Genomic DNA, 12,665 nt, shown 5'->3' with positions numbered 1-12,665 from the left:
CAGGGGTCAAACACATAGGTGGTGTCTGACGAACCAGGAAACTTGGGGTGGGATTTCCAGATGTAGAGGGAATGATCCGTTTAGAGAAACAACCCTAGGCGGCTGAAGGATTACAGAAGGACCAGCTGCTAGCAACCCGAAACTGCAACCAAAAGAAAGGGACCTGAAAAGAGTTGGGGGGGGGGGGGGGGGGGGGGGGGGAGACCACTCTGAGGGTGTTCAACAACCAACAATCCCTTGATGGACAAAAGACAAACTCTCTTCCCAATGGTACACAAGGTGTGGGCATTTCGAAGGAGAGCTTAACCTGGCCTTCCCACCCCTCTGGTATCACTTGGTGTAAATGGAATATTCGGAGGTGTTGCGTGTACATGCAGCTCCAATGACATAAATCCAGAAGAGGAACGAGGAAGACAACCATCTCATAATATACAGAATAGATACATTCGTTTACATTTCTCCACCTTCGTACTTCTCTCTCTCTTTGCCTTACCTGTGTGAACTGCTTGTAGATGACTTTGGTGACCGGATCGGATGGTTTCACCTTTCCAGCCAGCACAGAGGACAACATGTTTCCCAGCGTTACCATCCCGAGGACCAGCCTGCGGACATACAACTACCAGTCAGGAAGGGGGGGGGACAGAGGAAGCCAGGAAAAGACAAACATCGCTATGATATATGGTGCAAATCAGGCAGCAGTGAGCTGGATATACAAACCAATCCATCAGGAATGGGCTCACCTGCTGGTGGCGCTGTGGCTCCCAAACCTATAGGCTGTGTCCACCAGCGGGTGTCTCTCAGCAGCCAAAAGTTCATAGAAAAGCCGTCATCCCCTGATGCTTGTTGCTGGAGGAGTATTTAGTCTTTCCTGTGCCACTTACCCTTGCCTTGGTATTTTGCCCATGTGCCTATGACCTGCGGAACGTGCGCCTGCATCCTGCTTCTGTTCCTGATCCCTCGCCCACCTGCGGAACGTGCACCTGCATCCTGCTTCTGTTCCTGATCCCTCGCCCACCTGCGGAACGTGCACCTGTATCCTGCTTCTGTTCCTGATCCCTCGCCCACCTGCGGAACGTGCACCTGTATCCTGCTTCTGTTCCTGATCCCTCACCCACCTGTGGAACGTGCACCTGTATCCTGCTTCTGTTCCTGATCCCTCGCCCACCTGCGGAACGTGCACCTGTATCCTGCTTCTGTTCCTGATCCCTCACCCACCTGCGGAACATGCACCTGTATCCTGCTTCTGTTCCTGATCCCTCGCCCACCTGCGGAACGTGCACCTGCATCCTGCTTCTGTTCCTGATCCCTCGGCCACCTGCTTGCTCCTTCTGCCTGACCTTCAGTGTAGGACCCTGGCTCCGATACCGACTACTCTTCTGAAGGCCTGTACACACGATCGGATATTCCTGACAACAATGATCCGATGGACGTGCTTTGTCGGATAATGCAACCCTTTGTGCGCTCCGGACAATTGTCGCAATTTCCGACAACAAATGTTGGATTGGTCCTGCTCTCAAATTTTTCCACAATGTGTTCCGTCAGATTATTATCTGATCGTGTGTACGCAAATTGGTTTGCACAAAAGTTATAGCGTCTACAGAATAGGGGATAGTTTTATGGCATTTTTATCAATATTTTTTTTTTTACTTGTAATGGCGGCGATCTGTGATTTATATTGGGACCGTGACATTGTGGCGGACACTTGACACATTTTTGGGACCATTGACAATTTTACAGCGATTAGCGCTATAAAAAATGCAATGATTACTATAAAAATGTCACTGGCAGGGAAGGTGTTAACACTAAGGGGCTATCAAGGGGTTAATTGTGTTCCCTCTGCATGTTCCAACTGAAGAGGTATTAGGACTGACTAGGGGAAATGACAGATCGCCGTTCATACAAAGCGGATCATTTACACACACAGATCCTGGTTCTCGCTCTGTCACGAGTGATCGCGGGTGCCGGGGGGCGCACCCCTAGTGGCCACAGGGCGACGCAACATCGTTTCGCCCGAGCCATGTTGCGGCGGCTGGTCAGCAAGTGGCCAAGCTTCGCTGGTTTAGGTTCTTGGTTTACTTTTGTTATATTGATGTTTTTCTGGAATTGTTCCTTAACCCCTTCAATACCGGCCCATTGTAATATGACGTCCACAGAGGGGATCTCCCATCCTGGGTGGGCGTCATATGACGTCCACAGAGGGGGATCTCCCATCCTGGGTGGACGTCATATGACGTCCACAGAGGGGATCTCCCATCCTGGGTGGGCGTCATATGACGTCCACAGAGGGGATCTCCCATCCTGGGTGGGCGTCATATGACGTCCACAGAGGGGATCTCCCATCGTGGGTGGACGTCATATGACGTCCACAGAGGGGATCTCCCATCCTGGGTGGGCGTCATATGACGTCCACAGAGGGGATCTCCCATCCTGGGTGGGCGTCATATGACGTCCACAGAGGGGATCTCCCATCCTGGGTGGGCGTCATATGACGTCCACAGAGGGGATCTCCCATCCAGGGTGGGCGTCATATGACGTCCACAGAGGGGACCTCCCATCCAGGGTGGGCGTCATATGACGTCCACAGAGGGGACCTCCCATCCTGGGTGGGCGTCATATGACGTCCACAGAGGGGATCTCCCATCCTGGGTGGGCGTCATATGACGTCCACAGAGGGGATCTCCCATCCTGGGTGGGGCGTCATATGACGTCCACAGAGGGGATCTCCCATCCTGGGTGGGCGTCATATGACGTCCACAGAGGGGATCTCCCATCCTGGGTGGGCGTCATATGACGTCCACAGAGGGGATCTCCATCCTGGGTGGGCGTCATATGACGTCCACAGAGGGGATCTCCCATCCTGGGTGGACGTCATATGACGCCCACAGAGGGGATCTCCCATCCTGGGTGGGCCGTCATATGACGTCCACAGAGGGGACCTCCCATCCTGGGTGGGCGTCATATGACGTCCACAGAGGGGATCTCCCATCCTGGGTGGGCGTCATATGACGTCCACAGAGGGGATCTCCCATCCTGGGTGGGCGGCATATGACGTCCACAGAGGGATCTCCCATCCTGGGTGGGCGTCATATGACGTCCACAGAGGGATCTCCCATCCTGGGTGGACGTCATATGACGTCCACAGAGGGGATCTCCCATCCTGGGTGGGCGTCATATGACGTCCACAGAGGGGATCTCCCATCCTGGGTGGGCGTCATATGACGTCCACAGAGGGGATCTCCCATCCTGGTGGGCGTCATATGACGTCCACAGAGGGGATCTCCCATCCTGGGTGGGCGTCATATGACGTCCACAGAGGGGATCTCCCATCCTGGGTGGGCGTCATATGACGTCCACAGAGGGGATCTCCCATCCTGGGTGGGCGTCATATGACGTCCACAGAGGGGATCTCCCATCCTGGGTGGCGTCATATGACGTCCACAGAGGGGATCTCCCATCCTGGGTGGGCGTCATATGACGTCCACAGAGGGGATCTCCCATCCTGGGTGGGCGTCATATGACGTCACAGAGGGGATCTCCCATCCTGGGTGGGCGTCATATGACGTCCACAGAGGGGATCTCCCATCCTGGGTGGGCGTCATATGACGTCCACAGAGGGGATCTCCCATCCTGGGTGGGCGTCATATGACGTCCACAGAGGGGATCTCCCATCCTGGGTGGGCGTCATATGACGTCCACAGAGAGGATCTCCCATCCAGGGTGGGCGTCATATGACGTCCACAGAGGGGGATCTCCCATCCTGGGTGGGCGTCATATGACGTCCACAGAGGGGATCTCCCATCCTGGGTGGGCGTCATATGACGTCCTGGGCTTTGTGGGGGGATATCTGAATGATGGGTGGAGCTAGAGGCGTCATTCAGATATCCTTCTCTTCTGCTGGCGATTCTGCGCAACATAAGAACGATCATAGCGGCGGTTCCACCGCTTGATCGTTCTTCCCGCCGCCATCCGGTGCTTCTCCGGGCTCTCCCGTGCCATCGGGGGCCCGGAGAACGAATCGTCCGGCGCTGGCAGGAAGCATAGAGATGACTGGTGACCAGATGGTCACCCGTCATCCCTATGACCGTCGGAGGACCCGGGCGCGATGCGATGACGTCACGCCCCGGTCCCCGTATGTAAACAAAGCCGCGATTGTGGCTGCTAAGCAACAGTAATCATGAGATCGGTGACATTTTTTTCACCAATCCCATTCTTTCCAGCCTGGAGGAGAGATGTGGGGGGAGGGGGAGGTCTTATAGACCCCGCCTCTCTCCATAAAGAGGACCTGTCACACACATTTCCTTCTACAAGGGATTTTTACATTCCTTGTGTAATAGGAATAAAAGTCATAAAAAAATAATAATAAAAAAAAATTAAAAACGCCCCTGTCCCCGGTAGCTCACGCGCAGAAGCGAACGCGCACACACAAGTCCCGCCGACATATGTAAACGCTGTTTAAACCACATGTGAGGTATCGCCGCGTGCGTTAGAGCGAAAGCAACAATTCTCGCACTAGACCTCCTCTGTAAATCTAAACTGGTAACCTGTAAAACATTTCAAAGCGTCGCCTGTGGAGATTTTTAAGTACCGAAGTTTGGCGCCATTCCATGAGTGTGCGCAATTTTAAAGCGTGACATGTTGGGTATCTATTTACTCGGTGTAACATCATCTTTCATATTTTACAATAAAATTGGGCTAACTTTACTGTTTTGTTATTTTTTTAATTCATGAAACAATTTTTTTCCAAAAAAAAAAAAAAGGCCTGAAGGAGAAGTGCCAGAATAGGCCCGGTATTGAGGTGTGTAAAAAAGCCCGGTATTGAAGGGGTTAATGAACCACACTCTTCTATACATCACATTTCTGGTCACACCCGTTTCCCAGCACTTGGTATGCTTGACACTCCATCAATACAGGTCTGACCTCACGGGTCTCTGACCCCACACGTCTCTGACCCCACCACACGTCTCTGACCCCACCACACGTCTCTGACCCCACCACACGTCTCTGACCCCACACGTCTCTGACCCCACACGTCTCTCTGACCCCACCACACGTCTCTCTGACCCCACACGTCTCTGACCCCACACGTCTCTCTGACCTCACGTCTCTCTGACCCCACACGTCTCTGACCCCACACGTCTCTGACCCCACACGTCTCTGACCCCACACGTCTCTGACCCCACACGTCTCTCTGAACCCCACACGTCTCTCTGACCTCACACGTCTCTCTGAACCCCACACGTCTCTCTGACCCCCACACGTCTCTCTGACCCCACACGTCTCTCTGAACCCCACACGTCTCTCTGAACCCCACACGTCTCTGACCCCACACGTCTCTCTGAACCCCACACGTCTCTCTGACCCCACACGTGTCTCTGACCTCCACACGCCTCTGAACCCCACACGTCTCTCTGAACCCCACACGTCTCTGACCCCACACGTCTCTGACCCCACACGTCTCTCTGACCCCACCACACGTCTCTCTGACCCCACCACACGTCTCTGACCCCACACGTCTCTCTGACCTCACACGTCTCTCTGACCCCACACGTCTCTCTGACCCCACCACACGTCTCTCTGACCCCACCACACGTCTCTCTGACCCCACCACACGTCTCTCTGACCCCACCACACGTCTCTCTGACCCCACCACACGTCTCTCTGACCCCACCACACGTCTCTGACCCCACACGTCTCTCTGACCTCCACACGTCTCTCTGACCCCACGCGTCTCTCTGAACCCACGCGTCTCTCTGAACCCACGCGTCTCTCTGAACCCACACGTCTCTGACCCCACACGTCTCTGACCCCACACGTCTCTGACCCAACACGTCTCTGACCTCACACGTCTCTCTGACCTCACACGTCTCTCTGACCTCACATGTCTCTCTGAACCCCACACGCCTCTGACCCCACACGTCTCTGACCCCACACGTCTCTCTGACCTCACACGTCTCTCTGACCCCACACGTCTCTCTGACCCCACACGTCTCTCTGACCCCACACGTCTCTCTGACCCCACACGTCTCTCTGACCCCACACGTCTCTCTGACCCCACACGTCTCTCTGACCCCACACGTCTCTCTGACCCCACACGCCTCTGACCCCACACGCCTCTGACCCCACACGCCTCTGACCCCACACGCCTCTGACCCCACACGTCTCTCTGACCCCACACGCCTCTCTGACCTCACACGTCTCTCTGACCCCACACGCCTCTGACCCCACACGTCTCTCTGACCCCACACGTCTCTCTGACCCCACACGTCTCTCTGACCTCCAATTCTAGTTGTTGGATTGGAAAGTACAAAGAGTGCTTATTGGAGGAGAGTTCCCAGACCCCCCCCCCAGATGAAGACAGCAATGGGATCCTCACCCGGACTCGGACACGATGGGGACTTGGTCAAAGCCTTTCTCTCGAAGGAGCTGGATGGTCTGATTGCAGTTGACTGTTGGAAGGACGGTCAGTGGGGCAGAAAGAGACAAAGAAGAGACCTTGACGTTCCACCACCTGAAGGAGAAGACAAATCAGGAGGAGGAAAAAATAATAAAAACACCTCGGCTCAAACCATCTCCTGACCACTTACCAGGGCTTACTCCCCTCTAGATCATCCACCTTCAGGAACTGCTTCTGGGTCATCCATTTATCACTCAGGAACTTCGTCCTGTGCCGAGAGAGAGAGCGCAAGAGAATGAGAGAGAGCGAGAGAGAGCATGAGAGAATGAGCGAGAGTATGAGAGCAAGAGAGCAAGAGAGCGAGAGAGAGCGAGCGAGAGAATGAGAGCAAGAGAGCGAGAGCATGAGAGCAAGAGCGAGAGCATGAGAGCGAGAGCATGAGAGCGAGAGCATGAGAGCGAGAGCATGAGAGCGAGAGCATGAGAGCAAGAGAGCGAGAGCATGAGAGCAAGAGAGCGAGAGCATGAGAGCAAGAGCGAGAGCATGAGAGAGAGCATGAGCGCAAGAGAGAGAGAGAGAAAGCATGAGAGAGAGCATGAGCGCAAGAGAGAGAGAGAGAAAGCATGAGAGAGAGCGAGAGAGAGAGAGCACAAGAGAGAGCATGAGAGAGAGAGCACGAGAGAGAGAATGAGAGCACGAGAGAGCGCATGAGCGCAAGAGAGAGAGAAAGCATGAGAGAGAGCGAGAGAATGAGTGAGAGTATGAGCGCAAGAGAGAGAGAAAGCACGAGAGAGAGAGAGCACGAGAGAGAGAGCACGAGAGAGAGAGCACGAGAGAGAGAAAGCATGAGAGCGAGAGAGAGCGAGAGAGAAAGCATGAGAGAGAGCACGAGAGAGAGCGCGAGAGCACGAGAGAGAGAGCGAGAGCACGAGAGAGAGAGCGAGAGCACGAGAGAGACAGCGAGAGCACGCGAGAGAGAGCGCAAGAGCACGCGAGAGAGAGCGCAAGAGCACGCGAGAGAGAGCGCAAGAGCACGCGAGAGAGAGCGCAAGAGCACGCGAGAGAGAGCGCAAGAGCACACGAGAGAGCGCAAGAGCACGCGAGAGAGAGCGCAAGAGCACACGAGAGAGCGCAAGAGCACGAGAGAGCGCAAGAGCACGAGAGAGAGAGCGCAAGAGCACGAGAGAGAGAGCGCAAGAGCACGAGAGAGAGAGAGCGCAAGAGCACGAGAGAGAGAGAGCGCAAGAGCACGAGAGAGAGAGCGCAAGAGCACGAGAGAGAGAGCGCAAGAGCACGAGAGAGAGAGAGCACAAGAGCACGAGAGAGAGAGAGCGCAAGAGCACGAGAGAGAGAGCGCAAGAGCACGAGAGAGAGAGCGCAAGAGCACGAGAGAGAGAGAGCACAAGAGCACGAGAGAGAGAGAGCGCAAGAGCACGAGAGAGAGCGCAAGAGCACGAGAGAGAGCGCAAGAGCACGAGAGAGAGCGCAAGAGCACGAGAGAGAGAGAGAGCGCGCAAGAGCACGAGAGCGAGAGCGAGAATGAAAGCGCGAGAACGAGAGAGAGAGCGAGAGGACACGTCATACAATGTCATGTTACAGTTTCCTAATAGGCCGTATCCCATCCATCACATGACCGAGTTGTGTACTCACAGTACAAGGGAGAAGGGGAAGAAGGGGTGAATATGTAGAAAGGGTAACAAGTAGTAAAGTGTCGCACACAATCCCCTCCCAGGAAATACATTTCCGTCTTACATGTAATTGCGCACAGAATCTGGTAGGATGACGACACACCTCTGCCCCTCCTCCAAGTGCTGCGCCGCTTTCAGCGCTGCGCTCATAGCGCTCCCAGAACTGCCCCCTGCAGAGGAAATCCATACACAGCATCGGGTTCATTTCATAAAATACAGGGACCCAGAGAAAACTGACTCCAGATTGGCTGCCATGGGTCCCCCCCCCCCAATCACAGCAATGTGTACTCACCGCACAGCAACCCCTCCTCCCGAATCAGATCCCGAGCTATCGAGAAGGATTCTTTATCATTGGACTTGTACCATTCATCCACCACCTGACAGAAACAGCCAATCAGAAATCGCAAAGGGAGGGGGAGGTAATGCACACCACCAATCCCGACATTAGCCCACACCCCCTCCCCTCCCCCGAGGATCTCACCGATCGGTCCAGCACCGTGGGGATAAAGTCGTATCCAATCCCCTCCACCTCATATCCAGTCTTATCTGTCTGATTGAGCTTCTCCGGCTCGGCCAAGATCGAACCTTCTGGATCCACTCCGATCACCTGAGGAAGGAGGACATGTATGGCGGTCTTAGGACCCAGAGACAGCGACCCCCGCTACATCTCTGCTGCATCCCCCGCTATGCTCCCGAGACCTCCCCAATGTATCCCCGCTATTCTCCCGAGACCTCCCCAATGTATCCCCGCTATGCTCCCGAGACCTCCCCAATGTATCCCCGCTATTCTCCCGAGACCTCCCCAATATATCCCCGCTATTCTCCCGAGACCTCCCCAATGTATCCCCGCTATGCTCCCGAGACCTCCCCAATGTATCCCCGCTATGCTCCCGAGACCTCCCCAATGTATCCCAGCTATGCTCCCGAGACCTCCCCAATATATCCCCGCTATGCTCCCGAGACCTCCCCAATATATCCCCGCTATGCTCCCGAGACCTCCCCAATGTATCCCAGCTATGCTCCCGAGACCTCCCCAATATATCCCTGCTATGCTCCCGAGACCTCCCCAATATATCCCCGCTATGCTCCCGAGACCTCCCCAATGTATCCCCCGCTATGCTCCCGAGACCTCCCCAATGTATCCCCGCTATGCTCCCGAGACCTCCCCAATATATCCCCCGCTATGCTCCCGAGACCTCCCCAATGTATCCCCCGCTATGCTCCCGAGACCTCCCCAATGTATCCCCCGCTATGCTCCCGAGACCTCCCCAATGTATCCCCGCTATGCTCCCGAGACCTCCCCAATACATCCCCCGCTATGCTCCCGAGACCTCCCCAATACATCCCAGCTACCTTCCCGAGACCTCCCCAATACATCCCCGCTATGCTCCCGAGACCTCCCCAATACATCCCAGCTACCTTCCCGAGACCTCCCCAATATATCCCTGGATACGCCCCCATCGTAAATATCGAGTCATATGATATGCAGCTCCTACTACTTCATTACATCACACTCCTTGGAATGAACATTCTTAGTGTGATGTTCAGAGACACCCCCTCCAAAACGAGAGAGAGCCCAGACACACCCCGCCAAGATGAGAGAGCCCAGACACACCCCCTCCAAAACGAGAGAGAGCCCAGACACACCCCGCCAAGATGAGAGAGCCCAGACACACCCCCTCCAAGACGAGAGAGCCCAGACACACCCCCTCCAAGACGAGAGAGCCCAGACACACCCCTTTAAGAAAGGTGTGAGCAGAGAGCCCAGAGACATCCCTCCAAGACAAGTGTGATCAGAGAGCCCAGAGACATCCCTCCAAGACAAGTGTGATCAGAGAGCCCAGAGACATCCCTCCAAGACAAGTGTGAGCAGAGAGCCCAGAGACATCCCTCCAAGACAAGTGTGAGCAGAGAGCCCAGAGACATCCCTCCAAGACAAGTGTGAGCAGAGAGCCCAGAGACATCACTCCAAGACAAGAGAGAGCAGAGAGCCCAGAGACATCCCTCCAAGACAAGTGTGAGCAGAGAGCCCAGAGACATCCCTCCAAGACAAGTGTGAGCAGAGAGCCCAGAGACATCCCTCCAAGACAAGTGTGAGCAGAGAGCCCAGAGACATCACTCCAAGACAAGAGAGAGCAGAGAGCCCAGAGACACCCCTCCAAGACAAGTGAGCAGAGAGCCCAGAGACATCCCTCCAAGACAAGTGTGATCAGAAAGCCCAGAGACATCCCTCCAAGACAAGTGTGAGCAGAGAGACACCCCTCCAAGACAAGTGTGAGCAGAGAGCCCAGAGACATCCCTCCAAGACAAGTGTGATCAGAGAGCCCAGAGACATCCCTCCAAGACAAGTGTGAGCAGAGAGCCCAGAGACATCCCTCCAAGACAAGTGTGAGCAGAGAGCCCAGAGACATCCTTCCAAGACAAGTGTGATCAGAGAGCCCAGAGACGTCCCTCCAAGACAGGTGTGATCAGAAAGCCCAGAGACATTCCTCCAAGACAAGTGTGATCAGAGAGCCCAGAGACATCCCTCCAAGACAAGTGTGAGCAGAGAGCCCAGAGACATCCCTCCAAGACAAGTGTGAGCAGAGAGACATCCCTCCAAGACAAGTGTGATCAGAGAGCCCAGAGACATCCCTCCAAGACAAGTGTGAGCAGAGAGACATCCCTCCAAGACAAGTGTGATCAGAGAGCCCAGAGACATTCCTCCAAGACAAGTGTGAGCAGCGAGCCCAGAGACATCCCTCCAAGACAAGTGTGAGCAGAGAGCCCAGAGACATCACTCCAAGACAAGTGTGAGCAGAGAGCCCAGAGACATCCCTCCAAGACAAGTGTGAGCAGAGAGCCCAGAGACATCCCTCCAAGACAAGTGTGAGCAGAGAGCCCAGAGACATCACTCCAAGACAAGAGAGAGCCCAGACACACACCCTCCAAGACGAGTGCGAGCAGAGAGCCCAGAGACACCCCTCCAAGACAAGTGAGCAGAGAGCCCAGAGACATCCCTCCAAGACAAGTGTGATCAGAAAGCCCAGAGACATCCCTCCAAGACAAGTGTGAGCAGAGAGCCCAGAGACATCCCTCCAAGACAAGTGTGATCAGAGAGCCCAGAGACATCCCTCCAAGACAAGTGTGAGCAGAGAGCCCAGAGACATTCCTCCAAGACAAGTGTGAGCAGAGAGCCCAGAGACATCCCTCCAAGACAAGTGTGAGCAGAGAGCCCAGAGACATCACTCCAAGACAAGAGAGAGCCCAGACACACACCCTCCAAGACGAGTGCGAGCAGAGAGCCCAGAGACACCCCTCCAAGACAAGTGAGCAGAGAGCCCAGAGACATCCCTCCAAGACAAGTGTGATCAGAAAGCCCAGAGACATCCCTCCAAGACAAGTGTGAGCAGAGAGCCCAGAGACATCCCTCCAAGACAAGTGTGATCAGAGAGCCCAGAGACATCCCTCCAAGACAAGTGTGAGCAGAGAGCCCAGAGACATCCCTCCAAGACAAGTGTGAGCAGAGAGCCCAGAGACATCCCTCCAAGACAAGTGTGAGCAGAGAGACACCCCTCCAAGACAAGTGTGATCAGAGAGCCCAGAGACATCCCTCCAAGACAAGTGTGAGCAGAGAGCCCAGAGACATCCCTCCAAGACAAGTGTGAGCAGAGAGCCCAGAGACATCCCTCCAAGACAAGTGTGATCAGAGAGACACCCCTCCAAGACAAGTGTGAGCAGAGAGCCCAGAGACATCCCTCCAAGACAAGTGTGAGCAGAGAGCCCAGAGACATCCCTCCAAGACAAGTGTGATCAGAGAGCCCAGAGACATCCCTCCAAGACAAGTGTGAGCAGAGAGCCTGAGACTTCCCTCCAAGACAAGTGTGATCAGAGAGCCCAGAGACATCCCTCCAAGACAAGTGTGAGCAGAGAGCCCAGAGACATCCCTCCAAGACAAGTGTGAGCAGAGAGCCCAGAGACATCCCTCCAAGACAAGTGTGAGCAGAGAGACACCCCTCCAAGACAAGTGTGAGCAGAGAGCCCAGAGACATCCCTCCAAGACAAGTGTGATCAGAGAGCCCAGAGACATCCCTCCAAGACAAGTGTGAGCAGAGAGCCCAGAGACATCCCTCCAAGACAAGTGTGATCAGAGAGCCCAGAGACACCCCTCCAAGACAAGTGTGAGCAGAGAGCCCAGAGACACCCCTCCAAGACAAGTGAGCAGAGAGCCCAGAGACATCCCTCCATGACAAGTGTGAGCAGAGAGCCCAGAGACATCCCTCCAAGACAAGTGTGAGCAGAGAGCCCAGAGACATCCCTCCAAGACAAGTGTGAGCAGAGAGCCCAGAGACATCCTTCCAAGACAAGTGTGATCAGAGAGCCCAGAGACATCCCTCCCAAGACAAGTGTGAGCAGAGAGCCCAGAGACATCCCTCCAAGACAAGTGTGAGCAGAGAGCCCAGAGACATCCCTCCAAGACAAGTGTGATCAGAGAGCCCAGAGACATTCCTCCAAGACAAGTGTGATCAGAAAGCCCAGAGACATCCCTCCAAGACAAGTGTGAGCAGAGAGCCCAGAGACATCCCTCCAAGACAAGTGTGAGC

The 12,665-nt window shown here is 54.9% G+C and overlaps 1 protein-coding gene across 2 annotated transcripts in view; it reads right to left on the bottom strand.

Annotated features, from left to right (window-relative positions):
* CBS (cystathionine beta-synthase) overlaps positions 1 to 12,665 on the bottom strand; it is a 54,713-nt gene that overhangs the window by 6,042 nt on the left and 36,006 nt on the right. For both annotated transcript variants that reach the window (XM_040334200.1, XM_040334201.1), the window contains exons 8-13: positions 8,564 to 8,689; positions 8,375 to 8,459; positions 8,147 to 8,252; positions 6,585 to 6,662; positions 6,374 to 6,508; positions 494 to 602 (exon numbers count right to left, since the gene is read on the bottom strand). In XM_040334200.1, coding sequence (XP_040190134.1) covers positions 494 to 602; positions 6,374 to 6,508; positions 6,585 to 6,662; positions 8,147 to 8,252; positions 8,375 to 8,459; positions 8,564 to 8,689 — 639 coding nt within the window. The remainder of the gene's footprint in view (positions 1 to 493; positions 603 to 6,373; positions 6,509 to 6,584; positions 6,663 to 8,146; positions 8,253 to 8,374; positions 8,460 to 8,563; positions 8,690 to 12,665) is intronic.

Source organism: Rana temporaria, assembly GCF_905171775.1.
Source record: "Rana temporaria chromosome 2 unlocalized genomic scaffold, aRanTem1.1 chr2r, whole genome shotgun sequence".
Taxonomy (NCBI): Eukaryota; Metazoa; Chordata; class Amphibia; order Anura; family Ranidae; genus Rana; species Rana temporaria.
This window is presented reverse-complemented; position numbering and strand designations above follow the sequence as displayed.